The sequence below is a fragment of the Eleutherodactylus coqui genome, chromosome 6 (assembly GCF_035609145.1).
Source record: "Eleutherodactylus coqui strain aEleCoq1 chromosome 6, aEleCoq1.hap1, whole genome shotgun sequence".
In the NCBI taxonomy this organism is placed as follows: Eukaryota; Metazoa; Chordata; class Amphibia; order Anura; family Eleutherodactylidae; genus Eleutherodactylus; species Eleutherodactylus coqui.
Window position 1 is genome coordinate 76,375,368 of NC_089842.1, and position 21,753 is coordinate 76,397,120.

The window sequence follows — 21,753 nt, forward strand, 5'->3', positions numbered from 1 at the left end:
CAGAGGAGGAGGGAAAGGGGCAGGGAGGCTCACACAAACATGGTACAGCAGCTAACTGCTAAGTAATTTACTGTACAACAGCTACTGAAATCACATTCATACTGCTCATGACTGCTGTATAATGTCCTCCATGTTTCTTGTGTTAAGAGGGTGGGCTACAGAGAGAGAAGAAGATGTTCTGCCCTTCTCTGTGCACAGTGTATGGGAGACATCATAACAGTTAAACATCACCCACCCACCAGATCAGGGACAACTGAAAATTAGATATACAACCTGCTGAGGGGAAACTGGTGATAAATATAGGGTACAAGTCATATAATGATTGGCAATAGTTTTATTCCTTATGTACAAACACATGGCAGCTTATTCTAAAAAGTCATATGAAACGCCAAGTACGCTTTCAGACATTTGACTCCAGCAGGTGTTCTGGAAAACTTTTGTTCCGAACAGTGTAGACAAGTATATTTCCTGATTAATTTTATCATTCATTTCTAGGTTTATTGTTCCTCCAACCTTTCCTTGCTTGGGCCTACTCAGCCCAGTATGTCGAAATACTAAATGCAGCATGCAGTAGCTTGGATGTCAATGTTTATTTGCTACTATTTGTATATATGTTACATTATATTAAAATACATTTCTAGAAATGATACCGGTTTGTGTTACACTAACTGTTTTTGTTCTTCTACCACAAGTCTAAGCATCAATACCCCGGGTGATGAAGTCTCGGATCTTGTCTCGGATTTCTTTCTCCAAGTACTCCATTTGATCCTGCACACTCACAGTGTATTCGCCCAACTTCTTCTTCATGTCTTTCACTCTCCTTACAAGAGCCTTGTTGAGGGAATCTGCAAAGGGGGTTATTGTCTCTCTAAACTCTTCAATCCTCTGGTCCATCTGCTGGTTCATCTCAGTAAGGTGCAGTTCCGTTGTTTGCTTGACATGTGTCATATCACTATTCAACATGTTTCTCAGCTCAATAGCATAAGGGTAGAGTTGCTCTCGCAGTTTTTCTGTGAATTCCAGTATTTTGCTCTCCATCTGCTCAGTATTCTTTTTCATCTGAAAGTCCATGTTCTGGATTTGTTTGTGCAGCTCATCTTGCATGTCTTCTGCATAGGGTATCAGACTTTTATATAACTCTTCCATTTGCTGATCAATATTACCTTTTATTTCACTGTTGATAGTTTTGAGCTGCTTCTTTAGTTGCTCCATATAGTCGTCTATTGTACCCTTCAGTTCCTGGGAATATGGGGCCATAGATGCCTCCCCAAGGTCAACATTTTCTTTGATCTTGGTCACTAGGTTGTTTCCTATAGATTTCAGCTGCTCGCTGAGAACTTTTGTGCTTCTGTTCAGCTGGGCTTGAAACTCCGTCGCATACGGAGCCAGTTTGTCCTGAAGCTCTTCTGCATTCCTATTCAGCTGCTTTTGCACCTCATCTGTATATGGAGCTAACTTGACCCTCAACTTCTCCAACTCTTGTCTCATTTGTTCTCTTAGTGTTTGAGAGTCTTGGGTCAGTTGGTCATGGATTTGCTTTGTCAAAGGAATGAGCTGGCCCACTAATTCCCCATCAAAATTATTTACGCCTTTCAGGTTTTCTTCAATGAGAGCACTGTTGAGGAAGAGATTAAATTAGGAGAAACACTGGAAGCAATGTAGATTGGTAGAGGCTCAATGCCAAGTAATTGTTAGGCACTGTAAATATTTCAAGGTCTGGAAATGGTAATTCTGTTTCATAAGAAATCAACTAATAGCTAAGCTGTGACATATCTTCTGATATATCATAGATGTATATATTCTAATATACTGCAGCATGAGTACATCTTCTAATATGTCATATAGGCATGTAGGGTTACCACAATGTTGACATTTGTGAAAGCTCTAAGGAGTTTGTAAACTCCTCTAGCACTTCTCAGATCAGGAGTGGATATAATATATGTGCAACTCATGCAGGTAAACAGTGAGTCTGCAGACAAGGAGACCCATTACTACCCACAGTAAGGCTCTGTTCATATCCGCATCAGAGGCTCCACTTGGTACATCCAGCACAGATCCATCCTAAAACCCCTGATGAAATAGCATAGCATGCTGTATTATTTCATTCAGGAAAATGTCAGAATGCATAACAGAAGCCGGACGGACCCCCACTATGGTCAAAGGGATCATCTGGCATTGTTTTGTTTTACCATAGGATGGATCCATTCCCAGTATGGATTCCATTTCCCTGCTGTCATGACATCAGGGGGAAATGAAATCCATGAATGCAGATGTTGCAGATATTGCACATAAGGAACTATGCAAATAATTTCCATCCATTGCTCACAATTTCTGATAGCATTCCAATCTTATGAAATTAATATTTGGAAAGTAAATGGTCAGTGTACTGCCTTTGCACACGGAAAGTTTGCCATTTGTATTAGCCACTGACTTAGATATTACTATTAATGGAAATTTGATACATCTTAAACTCATGTCCATTGATGTGAATGATCATTTCTTTAAAATGTTGTATCGAGACCAGGACCAGTTGCCCAACACTCTCTTTTAAATTGGATGACAGTAAAACTGGGTTCACACCAACATTAAAGGGCTTGTTCCATGAAAAATATTGTTTAGTTAAATCCAGCCTATAATTAAACATTTTTTGTATTTAGACTTATTAAGAAATACTTCTGTCCCCTGATATTCCAGGACTAATGTTAGAATAGCGCCACCAGCTAGTATTGAGTCCACCTCAGTAAATGTTCTAAGGTGGTCATACCTATTCAGTCTTCCTTCTCTGCAGTAACAATGTCTCACTCTCAACACTTGCACAATATCTCTGATGACATCAGAGAAGACACAGCAATTTCAGCAGTAGCCGCTCATCACACCAGGAACCTCTCCACATACCGAGTGGAGCAGTGAGGGAAGCAAGACTGAGCAGGTGGAACAATTACTGAGGTGGACACAGAATTGATTCAGCAGGTGGTGCTATTCTAACATTAGTCCTAAAAGATCTGGGAAAGAAACATAGTTAATAAATGTAAACAGAATTATGGGTTTGATTTAATTGGATAGAATATATTTCATAAGACAAGCCCTCTAAGAGCTTGGTTTAGATTTCGATTTTCTTGCTAGAACAAATCCATCCTACGACAGAAATGAATGGCATTAAACCAAACCCAATGACTGTAACTGGGTCCATCTGACTTATGTTATGTTGTCTGACATTTACCCAGGAGAAGTACTACGGCATGCTGTTCTATTTTGTCTGAGACTTTTAGACTGTTCAGTGCTAGAAGCCATAAATTTAGCTATCACATAGATGTGAACAGAACCTTACTGCTTTTGCTAGGGGTTTGAAAGACAGTGGCTGGGAAGATCTGGGATCGGTACCCCCTTGCAAGGAGCATCCATGACTATAGCACTATTTTGCAGGCATTTATGGCACATTTTTATGAGGAGTATTGTTGCGTGATCCAAAACAGTCAAACCCTGATTCTGGTTGAACTTTGCCAAAATTTTGAGTAGTTCATGTCAGCCAAACCCATTAAAATTTTTGTTCTTCTTTTTCTGTTTCCTTATATTAAAAAGAAGGAGGAAAAGAATGTCTTTCGTCTTTTTCCTTCTTCAAAAGTACTTTGATACACTCCTAGGTGACCTAAAAGGGTTATACAGGTTTTTTTATGGTTCTTAGACAAACTGAGGGTCCATAAAAAGCAGTTTGCATAGTACAAAAGTATCTATTCCTGTTCTATGATACTTTAATTCTTTAAGTTGGGAGGTTGTGTCTATGACTGCCCACTTACTTCAGCTGTTTACTGATGTCTGATTGCTGAGAGTTGTCTGCTTTGTCCTTAGTACCACTGGTCAGCTGTGTGAGGTAATTCCAGAAGACGTTGCTTATCTGGTCATTGTTGGCATCAGCGTGATATCCTAACAGAGTACAGGACACATCACAGCTTGTCTAATCTAAAGTTACAAACCTGCCAACTGGTTATGTAATCAAATGCAATTTCTATGTAATCAAAAGTTTATTGAAGTATGAAGCATTTATCACCCATCCACTAGATAGATAATAGCTGCTAGATTGGTGCGGGTTCAACTACTGCTAGCCCCACCGATTGCCAGAATGGGGGCCCCTACCCCATTTTCATAATTGCAAGATATGTTTGAATTTAATAGTGGTCAAGCATTCAAAGTTCGTGGCACTGATGGATAACAGTCTGGTACAGCGCTTCATTCATATTTCTCTTATTCGTCATCTTGCTTCTGGGGTGAATGAGGGAGAAGTCCTCCAGTCTGACAGTCGGTGGGCAGCCCAGCATCTGACCCCTAACAATATTGCTTTTATCTACCACTTTAAATTTGGACAATCTTATATCAGTTTGACAGTACCACTGCCAGAACATAATTGGCTACTAGAAGACTTCCGATTAGTTGGAGTACCCATAAACATGTATAAACGTATGGGTTAACACTGTATTTTTCTGATGTCCTTTAGTATTTAAAGGGGTTTCGTCATTGGAAAAAAAAATCAATACTTATCTATTCCTCCTCAGGCAGCCTTCTTACCGAACTTCCACTCAACGATCTTTTCTTGGCTCCTGCAGTCCCTCGAATCATGTCACCTCCAGCAGTCCGGATCCTCTTCTTCCTGTGACGTTATGTACATTCTCGGCAGTCTCCTTCCTGCAGGTCAGTCTACCCAGTCACTAGTGATGTAGCGTTCACTGCCTGACAAGGGATGCCGGATCCTTTGTCGGGCTATTACCGAGACTGCACATGCACGCTGTCTTGCTTCAATAGTATATGAACACTCATGGCGAGACAGCACACATGCGCAGTCTCAGCAATAACCTGGCATACAATTCAGCATTCCCTGCTAGTCAGTGAACGCTGCGTCACTAGTGACGTAGCGTACACTGTCCTGCAGGAAGAAGAATGCTGACAATGTACGAAACGTCACAAGAAGATAAGGATCCAGCCAGCTGGAGGTGATGTGACCTGGGGGATTGGAGGAGTGATGAAAAGATCGGTGAGGAGAAGATGCAGTAAGAACACTGCCTGAGGAGGAATAGGTAAGCATTGAGTTTTTTTTCTTAATGACAGAACTCCTGTAAGCAATTCTGAAGGAACCTGACTACATGACCATTTCTGTTAGCTAAGTATGCCATAATAGAACATTTGTAAAGACGTTATCGAAATGCAAATAGCCCATTTGCCAGATATAGAACTGTTAAAGATATTTAAAATGGTATTCTGGAGACGGACTGTTTTTTTCAAGATTTCACCCATCTCCTGATCCCCACAAATCCAAGAATAGGGATTTGGTTTGGTATACAAGGGAACGCAGTGGAGTCATATGTTGATACAGGCTCAAATATGGCACCCCTTACAGACATCACCAATACATATGACCAAGACGTTACTACTGTCGTCTGGGGACAAATCTAGATATATTTTAACATCAAAATGCGGGAAATACTAATGAAATAATGCTAACAAAAATATAGGGATGGCAACACTGTTCATTGCTAACTTTGGAGTGGCGGACGCTACCTAAAAGCGGAGCATTTGCCTCAATAGGGGCTGCACCACATCAGGAACCTATGGCAGCTAATCTGTCCTTAGATGGAGAATAGAGAAAGTATATAGCAGATGGAAAGAACTATATGTAGCAAAACTAGGCAATGGTGAGTAAGCCCCACAGTACATCAGAATAAACCACTGGTATTTCTCCGACAGGAGTCCGCTGCATCAGCAGACCTCTCAGGCAGGACAATAACTGGCGCACAAGAAGAGGTGGGGCTAGAATATATATACTTCCACCATGGTTGTTTAGTCAACTAGAGAAAACACCCTGCCTGCCACTCAATCAGTCCATACACTATATAAGGAGATATATACAGGTAAATGTCCAGCACCAAATGATAGGGCGCATGCACAGAAGCCATTATCATATTGGCTAGGGATGATGTCATAATGTTACCCTGGACCCACTTCCTTGTTGCAATCAGTGAGCTACAACATGGAGGTTGTGCAGATGCACTGCTGCTCAATTGATTTCTATGACAGTGCCAGAGATTTCCAAACAGCTTTAATTCAGCAGTCTCAGGCGTTCTCATTGACATAAATCGAGCAGCGATATGCCTGCACCACCTCCGCTCCATTCTGTTGGAGACCAACCAGACCCCCATGCTCTGGATTGGTGGGAGTCCCAGTGTTGGACCCCCACCAACCTATCAATTTTGACCTATCCAGTGGATAAGGTAAAACTTTAAAAAACATTCAGTGTCTGGAATACCCCTTTAAATATTGATAGCCTGTCCTTAGGAAAACCCCCACTGTTCAATCTTTGATGGCCTGTTCTAAGAATTGACCATCAATGCTCATGAACTTCCAAAAAATCCTTTGAAGACAGTTTGCAATTTCTCAAAAAGCATCTTTAAGGCTTTATGCTTATTTTGTATTCTTTAACCCTTGTCATAGACCTGTGATTGGTTTAATGTAGAAGTAAATATACTGACCTGTTATGCACACGGCTACAACAAACATTAACACTTTTGCCAACATTTTGAGTTACAGGATGGGTCAATGGAAATCCGAAAAATTCTCAATGACTTAATATCTGTACAAAAAAAAAGACTTGTGTTAGATATTTCTGCTAAAAGGCATCACATCACTGGGAAATAAAAAAAAATCTAAAAATGATGTTTATATTTATTAAGTATTGTTCTCTGTTCCATTTTATCTTTCATACCTGGCACCTTCTTAAAGATACTACAACTAGAGATGAGATTGCTTCCTTACCTGATCCTTTGGTGTTTGGGTCAGCATTGAAGCGGATGTAAGCTAGTCCTTTATATGAGTTCATTTCTGGTTCTGGCTATGCTCCAGGGCAATTTTGTAGGCTTTAGGTTGCTTTTACAATGTGGAATCAGTGACGCGTCCTTCTTTTCAAAGTGATGTTGGACATTTGAAGAGCTTTGTGAGTTCTTGAGTCATAATCGTGAAGGAGGAGAAGACTGCTGAGTGGTTTTATTCAGTAACTGCAGCTGACATTCAAAGAATAAGCCCCATCACAAATGCTTGTGGTGTTTGAGTAACTGGTTATAAGAGCTCGTTTCTGGGCTTGTACACAATAGTAGGCTTAAAGGATACAATTTAGGCCAAGTAATTGTGAGTCCAATGAGCTGTTATTTTATTTGGCTGCTTATTTGCATATGTTAGCCATGGGAAAGTGCTTAGTGGGTCAAGATTACTAGAATGTTGTTTTCCTTTTGGTAAAATCATTGTGGAAACTAGAACAAGGAGTATCAAACCATTTAGCCGGCTGATTGTAGGTGTTACCTTATCACTGGATTCTCTGTTGTTAAGTCCAATTTCTTTCCTGTAGCAACTCCCGCTGTTCTTGAGGCTTTAGAATACCTATATATAAAGTTCTCCTAGCCTTTTTAAAACAAATATTTGTTATAGCGTCCCAATATTTCTTTTTTTACAGGGGCAAGTTAAGTTGTCGTGAAGTTGAGTAGTGGTCAGAGGTTCAGCAGTTGCCCTCCTTGCATTTGATGTATAAGATCTAACTACACAAACATGTCATTAGAGCTGTTTACTCCCATCTTCACTGAGTTTTGACATTCAGCTAGTTGGTCATCTAAGCACCTCACATTAATCAGATACCTGTGGCAGCTGTGGCAGAGGATAGCTGTGACAGCTCAGGCACGTCCTGCAGCTTGTCCTCCTGAATTGCTCTTAAGTTCTTTCAGCAGGTGGGAATTTAAAATCCCCGCCTGCTGAAAGGGCTGCCTCTGATTGGCTGAGCACTGTGACCAATCAGAGGCAGCGGTCAGTCATTGAATGACAGCTGAGCGCTGCCTATGATTGGTCCCTGCTCTCAGCCAATCAGAGGCAGCATTTTCAGCAGGCGGGAATTTTAAATCCCCACCTGCTGAAAGCACTTTAGAGCAGTTCCGGAGGACAAGTGGCTGGACGCGCCTGAGCCCTGGCAGCGGCGGAGAGATGAATATATATTTTTTAATTTCTTTACACATTCTAGGGATGATTTTCAGGGAAGAGCTTATAGAAAGCCCTTCTTCGAAGATCACTGCAGGAGTTTCCGGCTGCCCATTGCTTTCATTGGGGCTGCAGAAGCGCCGGCCCCATTAAAAGCAATGGAAGAACATCGTGCTCCTGTGCCTCAGCTGGGACAGCTGTGGCAGGGGAATTCTTCATCCCCGTGGTAGCCCCCTTTCACCGCCGGTCCATTGACCACAAGGTGAAACCCCTGGATGTGACAGCATCCAGGGGTTTCACATCCAAGGAATCCTGTGCTGCAGCTGCCACAGCAGGGAATAACGGGCAGCGCACTTTATGTGCAAATTTTAAACACAGCCAACTGCGTTTTTTCAGCGTGACATCTTCTTCGGTCATGCAAATTTCTGTGTGCATGCGTTTTGTGCAAAAAAAACGCAGCAAACAAATGCCTGTCTGATTGAGCCCTTAATAAAAAATAGGTTAAAAATACTGTAATTATTAAAAATAAGTCACATTCACATTATATCGCCTGCTGCTTCTGGACACATGTCTGCTTCAGGAGGAACCAGGAAACCAGCAGGGAATTCAGCATTGTAATTGGAGCGGTAAGGAATCATTAATGTGAGAAGGACTTGTTTTAATATCTCACAACATTTTGAACCTTTTTTTAAATTCAGTTCACCCGACAACCATTATAAAAGTGTTATCACAATATTGAGGGTACTTTCTGTCCTCTTATGTCTTACCATGTTAAGGGTCCTTTATTTTCCAGGGCCACTTTGATTTCCCAGTCTAGCCCCGTTTATGTTTATATGTGATTAAGCTTGCACATACTGAGTACATATTATATTATCCCCCTATTTTGTACAGATTTTAGTTCAACTTAGTTACTAATTAAGGGCTTATTCCAACATGCGTATATCGGCTGGGTTTATATGCTGTCTCTCTCGCCAGTGGGAGGAGGCAGGCCAGGCCGAGAGCAGAACATTGAGCTCCCGCCCCCTCTCCGCCCTCTCTCTGCCCCTCACCACTATTTGCAATGGGAGGCAGAGGGGCGGGCGGCACTTAGCACTGCCCCACCCCTCCCATTGCAAACAGTGGCGAGGGGCGGAGAGGGGGCGGGAGCTTAGTGCACTGATCCCTGCCCGCCTCCTCCCCCTGCAAAGAGGGACAGCGTATATCGGCTGGGCGTGAAAACCCGGCCGTTATACGCACGTCGGAATAAGCCCAATATAATGTGTATAATAATAGGTCTATGGGGGAAGACAAACCTTAATTATTTCAATGCTAACAATGCTAGTGGAGCATCTGGTAGGACTGGGAAATCACATATGAATGATAAGAGTCTTCCTTTCTTTTTCCACTAAGAGAATTGGTGCACAATCCTACCAAATGTGTCTTAAAGTACCTTTATCCATGCATCTCCAGCAAGTGTTAGAAGTACTTTATTATCAAATCTAGTTAACCTTGTGGGAATTAGTTAGCAGCCGTGTCAATTTGCATATGATTTGGCTAGCTTGAAACTGATGCGGTTGCTGAGTGCGCCTAGCAATACTGCTGTACTGAGAATTGTTTGTTGAAGTGGGTTTCCCATTTGGACGTATATACATATTTAAATTATTTGGGTAAATGCTGAGCAGTAATTTGTAACGATAAGTTATCACTCATCTAGATGCCAAATTCAATGATAACCCTTTTTGTAAGCGAGAATTAGCAGATGGGAGATGGGGTGGCTTAAAGGTAGCTTAAAGGGAACCTGTTTGATGTCAAGGGACCCTGCAAGTTATGGCTAAGAAAACAGATAGAAAAATAATACGCTGTCCATCAAGACTGGGGAGCGTGACTGGTGCGACTGTGCAGAGAAAATCTAACTCTTTTTGCCTAATTTTAATACCTTGTGTGAAAACTTCAAAGAAGGATTGTAAAAGCACTGAGGCATGTATACCAGTAGACAGTGATATGGCAATCTCACTATCAACACTATTACATGCATAGCTACGACTGCACAGGAAAACCCTGATGGCAGATGCCCTTTAAATAATGGTGTGACAGATCCTCCAAAGAGACAAGTTAGTTGTTGGCCTATAGATCAGTTTTTGAGCCAAAGTCAGAAAGGGATTCAAAAGGACTGGAAAATATAAATGAGGGACGTAAATGTCTTCCTGCCAGATCCACTTCTGGTTTTGACTCAAAAGTGCATTAAAATCTTCAGTAGAGTTTTTCCAAAAACTGCACTTTATGAACCCTCCCTAAAGACGGTTTGCAAGCAAAATCCTGAAACTCCCGGATTTCCAATATGACTATTACTAAAATTGTATCTCTAAAACAAACCAGGACATGAAATGTATTGCTGAGTTTTCTTTTATTGAACAGAATGCAAATAGTGCGGTCGGATATTTAAGGCTTATAAATGATGGAACGATGACATAAAAAATGCAATATTGTATTAATGCAAGGTGAAATATGTTAAAACTTACCACAGACAGGATTGTAAACAACCAAGTAGAGTTAAAGAATATTCTAAAGGCCCCTTCACACAAGTGCAAGTATATTTGTGCACGTTTTTGTACAATTAAATTGCGTATTTGTGCACGCAACTGCTTTTTGTATTGTACTTTTTGATTGCGCTAGTCATGTGCAATTACACAGGCAAAAAATACCCATCAATGTTCCCAACCATTGAAATGACCAAATTCTTTAATGAGTGTAAGATGTGATCTTTTTCTAGGTAAATGCGCAGGAAAATAGAGCATGCTGCGTTTTTTTTTTGGGCAACGCAATTGCGCATACGAAATATGCAATCGGGAACAAACCCAATGAAATACGCCTATGTGAAGGGTTGCTAATACTCAGCTCGTAACTGTAAACTTATTTGAGGATGGTATAAGCTCTAGATAGGAGTTATTAGATAAGCACCACCGACATTAACATAGTATCACTCCCATGTAATGTTCAGTAGTATCATAGCATTGTTCTGCCGGAAAGAAGAGAATTCAGTTTTCAGTGGAAACTCCCTTGTTGATGAACTCTTGGATCTTGTCTCGGACTTCTTTCTCCAATAACTGGACTTGATCCTGTGCACTTACGGTGTATTCTCCAAACTTCTTCTTCATGTCTTCCACTTTCTGAGCAATGTCTTTGTTGAGGGTATCAACATAGGGGATCATTGTGTCTTTGAACTCTGCAATCTTCTGGGCTATCTTCTGGCTCATCTCGGTAAGGTATGGCTCTAAGGTCTGCTTGGCATTTGTCATATCTCCACCCAACTTGCTTTTTAGCTCATTGATAAAGGGGGGCAGTTGCTCTTTCAGATCCTTTGTGAACTCCTGGATTTTGCTGTCCATCTGCTCAATGTTCTTCGATATCTGAAATTTAATGTTGTTGATCTGGTTACTCAGTTCTTCCTTCGTATTGCCTGCGAATGGTTGAAGGTTTTTGTTTAGCTCCTGCAGTTGTTGATCAACGTTCTCTTTGACTTTTTCAGTGATGGGTTTCAGTTGATTTCTCAATTTTTCCACATTGTCGTCTATTGTAGTCTTGAGTTGCTGGGTATATGGGGTCAGTGATTCCTGCAGATTTTCTGTATTTTCTTTGAGCTTGGCTCCTAGGTCACTTGTTACAGATTTCAGCTGCTCAGTGACTTTCTTGGTGTTTTCGTCGAATTGGGTTCGCAGCTGCTCTGCATAGGGAGCAAGTTTGGTCTTAAGCTCCTCTGCATTCTGACTCAGCAGCTTTTGTACTTCTTCTATACGTGGGGACAGCTGGACCTTCAACTTCTCCAGCTCCTGTTTTATGGTTTCCTTCATTTTTTCTGGGTCTTGTGTTAGTTCGTCTTGTATCTGCTTGACAAAGGGAGTAAGTTTTTCTTCTAGTTGTCCTGCATAAAGATTCATGTTCTTCAGGTTTTGCTCAATTAGAGAACTGTGGAGCAAAAGAAAAATATTAGGAATGGCAATTAATAGTAATAAATTTTATATAGCATCAACATATTGTTCAGCACTTTACAAATCAAAAGGTACATGAACAGACAAAATCAGACATTTCATACAGTATTAACCCTTTGCAATCCAATTTTGGATTCAGGGTTTCCTAGGGGGCTTTCTCTTTCTGCCATTATACAATGGCGCCATCTGCTGGCTAGAACCAGTACTGCAGTATGTGACATGCCGGAGAGGCCCCGACAACAAAGTGGCCAGCAATATATAGTAAGAATAACCTGCTGGACATCTTCCATCATCGGAGCTGCACAGGTTTCAATCAGAATGTAGGAAAACGTCAGACAGTGGATTGGAAAGGGTTAAAGTAACAATAGAAGTGAGGGCCCTGCTCACAAGAGCTTACAATCTATGAGGAACTAGGTGTGACACAAAAGGGTAGGAATGCTTGTTCTGAACACTGGCCCAGCCCTCTATTAGATAAGTAGGGTAATAGACATGAACCTGTATGAGCCGGTCACCAGCCAATATCTGTGTATGTACGGATATACAGTGCCTTAGGGTATATAGGGTGTGGAGGACACTGCCCATTTTCTGGGAGAGAGTGCAGAGGAAGGGTAAACAGAGAAAAGATAGATTAGGAGATGTGATAGGCCACCCTAAAGAGATGTGTTTTAAGGAACACCTAAAACTGTGGGCGTTGGTGATTAACCTGATTGTCTGGGGTAGCACATACAAATAATTTGTGCAGCTTGAGAAAAAATCTTGGGAGTAGGAGGTTTAGACTACGGAGGAACTAAAGGTACCTTTACATAGCCAAGCACAGCAGTCTCTTCATTGTTTGCCAGCACAACTTTGTATATTTTGTAGCAGCTGTGCTAGTCGTGAAGTTCAGTCCCAGTCACTTGAATGGGACTGAGGAGCAGCAAGAAGGAATACAAGCCACAGCCTCTGCAAGTGTATAGAGCTGTGCTTGATAGACAGTAACGCTGGACCCGTAGGGATGCTAAGAGTCAAACACATACCAATCTAATATTGATGGCGTATCTTGAAGATAGGTCTTCTTTTTTAAAGTTCTGGAAAACCACTAAACCCCCTTTAACCCTTTCCAATCCACTGTCTGACGTTTAAAGACATTCTGATTGAAGGCTGTACAGCTCCGATGTCGGAAGATGTGTAGCAGAGTATTCTTACTGTATATTACTAGCCACTCTGTTGTCAGGGGGCCTCTCCAGCATGTCTCATACAGCAGTACTGGCTCTAGCCAGCAGATGGCGCCATTGTATAATGGCAGAAAGAGAGAGACCCCTAGGAAACCCTAAATCTAAAATTGGATTGGAAAGGGTTAATACCAAAAGTATAAATATTTAAAAAAAGGAAAAGATGAAAAGAAGCCAAGTAAGGAGAAATAAAAAAAAAATAAAAATTTTATGAACATGTATAAAGTTAAGATGAAGAATGCAGAAAAAAAATATAACTGATACAACACTTAACAGCTTTGGCATCCCTGCCCAGCCAATACACCAGCTAATACAGCAATATAATCGTGCGCACGTGCTCTGCCCCCTCTTGCCAATGCAAAAATCCCCAACTGTACAAAGTTTCCCCATTTATCCACAGGTAGTAGCAACTTTGCTAAGTCTTAATCATTGTTTTTTCCTCCACTCCTGCATTAAAGGATAAATATAGAAATGGCTGTTAGAAACTGCCAGTGATCATAATCACGACTGAGCTGGATACAAACTATATAAAGGTTCTTTTATGAATTGAGTCAAAGTTATGAACTGATGTAAGTTGGTAAAATGAGTACCCAGCTTGCTCGGGGGTAATAAACAAAATTACCTGGAAGTGCTGAGGAATAAGTTGAAAGAGAGAGAGAGAGAGAGAGAGAGAGAGAGAAAGCTCGAGACCCGGCGTCCCCCATACAAAAATGCTCGAGTCTCCCATTGTAATCAATGGGGTTCGTTACTCGAGTAGAGCTCTCGAATTTTACGAAAAGCTCGACTCGAATAACACAGACCCGAGCTTTTTCCATATAATCACTTTAATGACTTTTATTCTAAATTTATCATCAATGATTTCTATTCCGAAACTCTCATGATTTATTCTGCTTATCTAGTCATTCATTTTCCCATTTGTTTATCTATCTATTGGAATAGAGCTCTTGTAGAAAACATTATGTTCTACTTCTATTCATACAAACAAACAAACAAATAAGACATTACTGGAGTTGTTTCCTATTGGGAAAACGTGTTCCTCATTTAGAAAACAACTAACAAACTTATACTCGCCTCTCCGGCTCCCCACGTGTCCCCCCTGTATCTCCGGTCTCCCCTACAACATAGAGCCTACAGGCTGCAGCAGACAGTTTGTGGGACTTTACAGGCTGCTACAGGCAATCAGGACCTAGCAATCGATCACTGAGTTCATGATTGGCTGCAGCAGCTTATAGAATCCCGTACAACGTGCGGTAGCAGTCTGTAAACACAATGGAGTGCGATGGTACATTAGGGGGAAGGGAGAGGTAAGTATAAACTTGTTTGTTATTTTCTAGCATGGGGAACCTGTTTTTCCAATAAAAGTTTCTCGGACTACGCCTTCAACTATGATTTTATCCTATGTAATTATATACAACAAGTTTTATCTAGCTATACTTTACGAGACGAGTATTCTACATGACCATTATCTACATATATATCTTTACAGATGTATTTGCTTCATATTTTTTATATATTTTTACATATTAGCATATTTACATTGATAACTCAAACTTTATATACAGATCTAGCAGCACTAACACATGTTGCATCAGCCATTTCGATAGCACTACTGCTATTCCCTATAAATGACAGTGGCCACACTACACAATTGGCATGGTCAAAAGGCGCCAGGTGGTCTGCGCTACAGTTGTAGAGCGCCGATGCTACATCTGTACTTTATACTACATAATTATATTGACATTTTACTTTTATGTTCTTATTTCCTCTTCCCTCTTTCATTTACTTCACACTTTTCTATATTTTATATCTTTATATTTAATATGTTTTTGTATGTAAATGTAATATCCAACTATCTAATGAAGAGGTCTAACGCCTCGAAATTTGTTATCCTGCTGGTTCTCCATAAAAATTTTTCTTACACCACTAGTGTGATGAAATGGTGCAAGTAGAGACTTGTACTATTTCATCATCTATAGGTCACACTGGATTCCTTGCCTATTAACTTTTGGTTCACCCTTTAAGTGATTGATGGGTACCTGGTTAGAGTCAAGGCGAAAAGCTAAGTTTACTGGGAACATGATGAAACAGAGAAGATGAAAGATAATAAAATATGTCAGTATCAATGTACAAATAAGCAACTCTATGTATAGAAGAAATGGAGAAAGGGCAAAAAAAGAGGACATGAATGGGAAGTAGGCAACTAAAAGTAAATATATATAGCTATATCTCTTATAGACTGGCTCTCCATTCTGACTTATGAGGGTGCCCCCTCTACGATATCTGTATGCCATAATAATGCACATGGACAAGGGTTGTCTTCATATAGGGTCTATATAACTGTTCATGATATATGGCAACCCAAGAGGAATATACAACATGCTATATCAGTGGTCACAGCAATACATTCAGCATATAGCATTAAACATTCATGGATATTTGAACACTTACCTTAACTGCTTGCTAATATCAGACTGTTGTATCTCCTCCACTTTGTCTTTGGTATTGCTGGTCAGCTGGGTGAAGTAATTCCAGAAAGCATCACTTATCTGGTCGGTGTTGACCTCGCCTTGAGATCCTAAAACAGAAGAAGAAATATTAGGAAGTTGAAGTTTACTCATCATACTGATGCCCTTTATTCAGTTCAGTGGTGTACATATAATTTGTATTGGGGCTGTGTAGTTGGAGTCATGGAATCGGAGTCAGTTTTGAATGATTTCGGCTTCAGTAGAAATGTACCAAATTCCAACTACAACAGATGATTAAGTTGTGTTATATGTAGCTTATTAAAGGTAATTAAACCAGTAAGCAAAAGCAGAACTTTGTAGAATGATCACAGAAAGGTTATGTCAGGACACCTAATATATACAGTAATTTAGGAAAATACATGAGTAAGCCATGAGTGCATTATATTACTAGACATATTCTATGGTTCTGAGCGTATTGTTTGCAATCATATGTACCCATCTATCTTCATCTATAAGGGTGAAGCTTATAGGGGTGCAGAGTTACCAGTCCCACTTATTGTAGGCTCTGCTGCCTATGGGCTAAAACGCCCCGCTGACACATAGGAAAACATCAGTATTATACATTTTATTAGTATTATATGGTAACTGGGAATGCTTATTACAGTGTTAGTATTGGGGTCCTGGATCATCAGGTTGCACTTCTGTTCAGCTAAGTTTCATTTAGGTATTTACTGACCTGTGATTGCACACACAACTAGTGCCAGAGCTACGGCTTTCAAAAACATGTTGACTCTTTGGATAGGTCAGCCTTGTCCCAACGGTGAAAATCTGTATCAACAAATGAATTACATTTCAGAAATTAGACTAGTAAATATAGGCCTGTAGAAGAAGGTACTTAGATGCTGTAATGTAGCGGTCTCCACTTTTTGTGAAACTACCAAGGTTTTCTTGGAATCCCAAGAGTTATAGTTTTCCAATAGCTGAAGAGCCAGATAGCAATACATGTGGTATCGCTCTATGGTGGTCTTAAATATGAATATATGTGAAAGATCTTCAACAAAAAGCATGAATGAGATTGCTCCTTACCTGATCCTTTGGTGTTTGGATCTGAGGATGAATTTGATGTCGCAGCCTCTCCTTTATATTAGAGCCACCCTACTTTGGCTGCACTCCAAGTCTGCTTTATGAACTTTAGATCAGCTTTACAATGTGGAGTTTGTGACATGTCTCTGTTTTCAAAGTTGCTGAAAGTTTAGAAAGTCCTGTGAGTAATGATCTCTGAGTCACCATCTTAATAAAAGAGTACTGAGCTGGTGTTCCTAATCCACAAGTGCTGCTGACAGCAACATTTTTGGTACATGCCACCACTAAAGGTTGTGATCTTTGCATTTCATGGTTATTGAGGGTCATATCTGAGCTCGAGCACAATCCCAGCCTTAGGCTTTATTCACACAACCGAATTGTCACCGCACATTATGCACGCGTATATCCCGTGCGTAACACACGGTAAATGGAGTGAAAGAACGTTTGCGTGTGGACATGATGTATCGATATGCAGGAGAAATAAACCGCAGCATGCTCTATTTCTATTTCAGTATGTTATGCTGTCCATACGCAATGCATTGCATATGGGCAGTGTTTGCATACACATCCCTGCTCTGAACAGAGCCAGGAATTTAAAAAAAAAATAGCACAGCACATGTCCGTGACTGTATCATTTGTGGGCATATGCAGTGCCATACACAGTCCATATACGGTCTATGCTGGCTCTCTGCCAGCAGAGCGTGTGGGCTGTAATGTGTACAACAGTGTGGCATACACCCATGTAAATGAACCCTTATATTCTTAGTGATTGCTGATACGCCTTCTGATAGCCTATATTGGCGTTCTATGTATTAAGAGAGATCTCTCTTTATACAACACAGTTTCCGGCTGTTTCTTGTTAAACCTTTAAATACTAATGTCAATTGTGACAGCGGCATTTAAATCCCCTGAACGATCGCAGGGGGCCGTGCGGGTGTCATGTCAGCCAGGGGTCTTCTAAAAGCAGTACGATCAAGGCATCGCAAGAAAAAGTAAGAACAAGATCAATAAAGTTTTATTAATTATTTTTTTTTTTTTTAAGTTATAAAAGTTTAAAAAAAAAAACCTTTTGCCATATTTATGATAAGAATCTAAATAATAAAACAAAAATGCATCTTTGGTATCACTACGTCCGTAAAAGTCTGATCTATCAAGGTAATGCATTATTTACGCGGTATGATGAGTGTGGTCAGAAAAAAAAAGTTCATACTCGCAAAGAACTACTTTCTCTTTGTGGGTGTGTACTACGGGCAGCAACAGGGCACAGCCATGGGGTCTACTGTAGCCCCAGCTTATGCCAACATCTTTATGCGGCGGTTCGAGGAAGTACATGTTTTTTACTTCTCCTTTTTGGCCCTATGTGAGACAGTGGTTAAGATACATTGATTACATCTTCCTTGTCTGGGATGGCGGTGCTGCCTGGCTCGTTGAGTTTCATGATTTTTTGAATTCGATCTATCCAAAATTACAGTTTACAGTCGTGTCCTCTACCGAAAAAATACTGTTCCTTGACGTGCTGGTTTATAAGGATTCCAACAGACTTTCTACTGATCTCTTTACTAAGGAGACCGATAGAAATAGTGTTCTACATTTTAATAGTTTCCACCCCACTAAAATGTTGGAATCCTTGCCATTTAGCCAGATGCTACGTGTGTGTTGTGTGATGGATGACTCCCACTTTAATTTATGGTTCAAAAAGAGTTTTATTGTTCTGCCATGCATGTGCAACAAAAACAGTGTTGCATTGACAAAATTAGCAAATAAACAACAAATCCGTGTACAAGCATTATTTGTCTTTGTTATTCTTGGTTTAGTTTCTTGTAGTAAGGCAGTTTATTGTACCTAATGAAACAATCCTAAACTTCTAAGCATCTTTGAAATGTCTAGCTCTAGCATTTCTGTTAATTATAAGCTTTTAATAGTCTGGTTATCTCCTGCAAACATATGGAGACGTTAGGAGTCTAGTGAAATGGGGGAAAAAGGAGTAGAAGAGAAGAAAGATCGTTGAAAGGTGGGCTAGACAGGGGGGGGGGGATGGTCTGGGTATGGGTGTTGGATGGGGAGGGAGATCCGGTCTATACCTCTGAAAAATGGGTATGAGTGATTGATAAGTTTTTGATTCAAGCAACATGGTGGCCTTAGCTATGGTGTATTCCCATTCCTGTTCGGGAGGGCCCCAGATTCTACCCATGTGGGTAAGTCCGAAGAGAGTCGGCGGAATTGGATCCATACCCACCAGGTCGCAGTGTATTTTTCATATCTTAATTTGTCCCTGGCAATGAGCTCTTCCATTTGTTTCATTTGGTCTAGGGCTTCCAGCCACATCAGTCTGGGGAGGGGGACGGGTGTTGTGGACTTCCACTTTTTGGGAATTATCTGTCGCATGGCCATTATAAAAAATCTAAGTAAGGAGCTTTTGGAGTGTGGCACTGATCCCGGAAGCATAGACAGTAGTGCTATTTCTGGTGTGAACTGTATCTGGTTTCTGCTGACCGTGGAGTAAAGAGCATTAACCTCTTGCCAAAGGGGGTAGATCCGAGGACAGGACCACCAGACATGGACAAATGTCCCTCTGTCCGACTGGCATCTCCAGCAGGTATCCGGATACTGGGGGAAGATCCTGGCTAGAGTCACTGGGGTCCGGTACCATCTTATTAATATTTTATAATTTAATTCTTGTAATTTACTGGAGATCGACATTTTGTGTGACAAGATGTATGATTTTTTCCAGGACTCCTCCGGGGGTGGACCACCCATATCTTGTTCCCACAGCTTCTCTATATCTTTCCCGCAATTGCGCGTTTCTCCTCCAACTAGCATCTGGTATAGTGTTGATATTGTGTATTGTACTGAAAGGGGTGAAATGCATGTTTTCTCAAAGGTGGTAATGGGATGGTTCAGTTGTTGGGTAGTTCCCAGAGACCTAATATAGTGGCCAAGCTGTAGATACTGGAACCATGCTCCAGGTGGTGGCCTCCTATCTCCAAGTAGTTCGCTTAGCGGTTTAAGTCCTTCCGTTGAGACCACGTCCTGGACCCTTAGGATAGTGTTTGGAGAGCTGTCTGCTATCAGTGAACCTTTAAAGAAAGTGGGGAATTGAGGATTTCCTGTCAGGGGGGTGAGAGGGCCAGGTTTGTTGATCATTCCTTTTTTAGTTGCGTATTCTAACCATGCTGATAATATGTTTTCTGCGAAGGGTGATAGCCCAAGTTCTTTGTGTTTGTCTCTACCCGGTAGCCATATGAGGCCCAGACCCTTGAAGGGAACCAATTCCTGTTCAGCTTCTACCCAGGTTCTCTGTGTTCCTATGTGGAGCATATCCAACACACGTTTAGTTAATGAAGCTTTATGATATAAGGCCAGGTTTGGGATGCCCATACCTCCTGACTCTCTAGGTGCTGTAAGAGCTTTCCAGTTGCGCCTTACTCCCCCATATGAAGTTCATTATGGATCTCTTGGCTCTGAGTAAAAATGAGCCCAGCAGCTTAACCCCTTAACGACCAGCCCATAGTGTTTTTACGTCCTCCCGAAGTGGGCTCTATTCTCTGAGGACGTAAAAACATGCTTCCTGCAGAGAATAGTGCCCCTCGGGCTGTGGACGTGACAGCTCCATGCTGTCGGTGTCCGCAGGTAGCTGACAGCATGGAGCTGTCATCCCGGGCTGTTCGGAGCCCCCCCCGGCATTGCGATCGGCGCTATGCAATGGATAGCGCCGATCGCAAAAAAAGTAAATAAATGTACATAAAAGTTAAAGATTCAGCTGCTCCGATGGATCGGATCCATCGGAGCAGCTGAAATTACTCACCGAGGTCTGGCACGCTGCTCCCCGCTCTCCTGCCGCTCCGGGGCCCGAAGCCGGTCTTCTGCGCATGCGCGCCAGGCGGCATTACGTCAGCCGCATGCGCAGAAGGCTCGGCGGCGCGGGAGATTTAAAATCTCCTGGCTCCCGGCTCCTGTAGGTAGCCGGGAGGCAGGAGATGTCAGCGGGGACTGCGGTGAGCGGTCCCCGGTACCGCGATCGCCGTTATCCAATGGTTAGCGGCGATCGCGAAAAAGTTAAAAAAAAGTTTTAAAAAAGTCAGTTTCACCTCCCCTCATGGATCGGATCCATGAGGGGAGGTGAAAATACTCACCCCCAGTCCTCAGCGGTGTCCCGATGTCCCGGGACCCGAATCCCCGTCTGCGCATGCGCGCCCGATGATTGACATCGGGCGCGTGCACAGACGGGCTCGAGCCCCGGGGAATTTAAAATCCCTCTGCTTCTGGCTGCCATGTGTAGCTAGGAGCAGAGAGATTATACCGGGGACATGATCACTGTCATCCAATGGATGACAGTGATCATGTAAAGTGAAAAAAAAGTGTAAAAAAGTTAAAAAAAAAAAAGTTAAAAAAAGTTTAAAAAGCGTACGTTTCATCTCCCCTCATGGATCATATCCGTGAGGGAGGATGAAAGTACGTACCTAAGGCCCCCAGATTTATCCGCGGACCTTACCACAGCTTCTGCACACGCGCCCGTCGCCAAAATGGCGGGCGCATGCGCAAAAGCTGTGGATTGCCAGGATAATTTAAATTCTCCCTGCTCCTGGCTACAAAACGTAGCCAAGAGCTTGGAGATTTAATGGGGGTCCGCGGTGAGCGGTTCCTGGTCACGTGTTCGCCATTATCCAATAATGGCGATCACGTAAAAGTAAAAAAAAAAATTTGAAGTTTCATCTCCCCTCACTGATGCGATCGGTGAGAGGAGATGAATCTTTTTACCGGAGGCCTGCGTATTTGAATCCCGACGCAATCTTCCTCCGTGGACCTTCCAAGATTCTGCACATGCGATTGCCGGCAAAAAGCCGGACACATGCGCAGGAGTCGGGGAGCCCAGGAAACTTAAAATCTCCTTGCTCCCAGCGACCAACGGTCACAGAGAGCCTGGAGCAGTGACGGGTGGCCTCGTTGAGCGGTCCCCGGTCACGTGATAAAAAGGTAGCGATCTACCTTAGGCCGGTCTCACATGACCGGATAGGAATGACGGATTCC

General features: G+C 41.8%; 2 protein-coding genes across 2 annotated transcripts; both read right to left on the reverse strand.

Moving 5' to 3' along the window:
- Positions 1 to 693: 693 nt before the first annotated feature.
- On the reverse strand, positions 694 to 4,611 carry LOC136633604 (apolipoprotein A-IV-like). Its single transcript, XM_066609362.1, has 3 exons — positions 4,561 to 4,611; positions 3,795 to 3,952; positions 694 to 1,615 (listed from the first exon to the last, which is right to left on the reverse strand). The coding sequence occupies exons 1-3, from the start codon at positions 4,609 to 4,611 to the stop codon at positions 694 to 696; spliced, it is 1,131 nt and encodes a 376-aa protein (XP_066465459.1).
- A 5,756-nt stretch (positions 4,612 to 10,367) lies between these two features.
- On the reverse strand, positions 10,368 to 16,792 carry LOC136632250 (apolipoprotein A-IV-like). The gene is made up of 4 exons (XM_066606995.1): positions 16,729 to 16,792; positions 16,379 to 16,470; positions 15,626 to 15,752; positions 10,368 to 11,943 (listed from the first exon to the last, which is right to left on the reverse strand). The coding sequence occupies exons 2-4, from the start codon at positions 16,425 to 16,427 to the stop codon at positions 11,016 to 11,018; spliced, it is 1,104 nt and encodes a 367-aa protein (XP_066463092.1). The 5' UTR covers positions 16,428 to 16,470; positions 16,729 to 16,792; the 3' UTR covers positions 10,368 to 11,015.
- Between the last annotated feature and the right edge of the window lie 4,961 nt (positions 16,793 to 21,753).

Coding starts and splice junctions, on each gene's coding strand:
- LOC136633604 (XM_066609362.1), bottom strand. CDS start 4,611: ATGATTCGAGGGACTGCAGGAGCCAAGAAAAGATCGTTGAGTGGAAGT. Junction 3,953..4,560: donor GATCGTTGAGTGGAAGTTCG/GTAAGAAGGCTG, acceptor ACTTTAGATTAG/ACAAGCTGTGATGTGTCCTG. Junction 1,616..3,794: donor GACATCAGTAAACAGCTGAA/GTAAGTGGGCAG, acceptor CTTCCTCAACAG/TGCTCTCATTGAAGAAAACC.
- LOC136632250 (XM_066606995.1), bottom strand. CDS start 16,427: ATGTTTTTGAAAGCCGTAGCTCTGGCACTAGTTGTGTGTGCAATCACA. Junction 15,753..16,378: donor AGTTGTGTGTGCAATCACAG/GTCAGTAAATAC, acceptor CTTCTGTTTTAG/GATCTCAAGGCGAGGTCAAC. Junction 11,944..15,625: donor GATATTAGCAAGCAGTTAAG/GTAAGTGTTCAA, acceptor TTTGCTCCACAG/TTCTCTAATTGAGCAAAACC.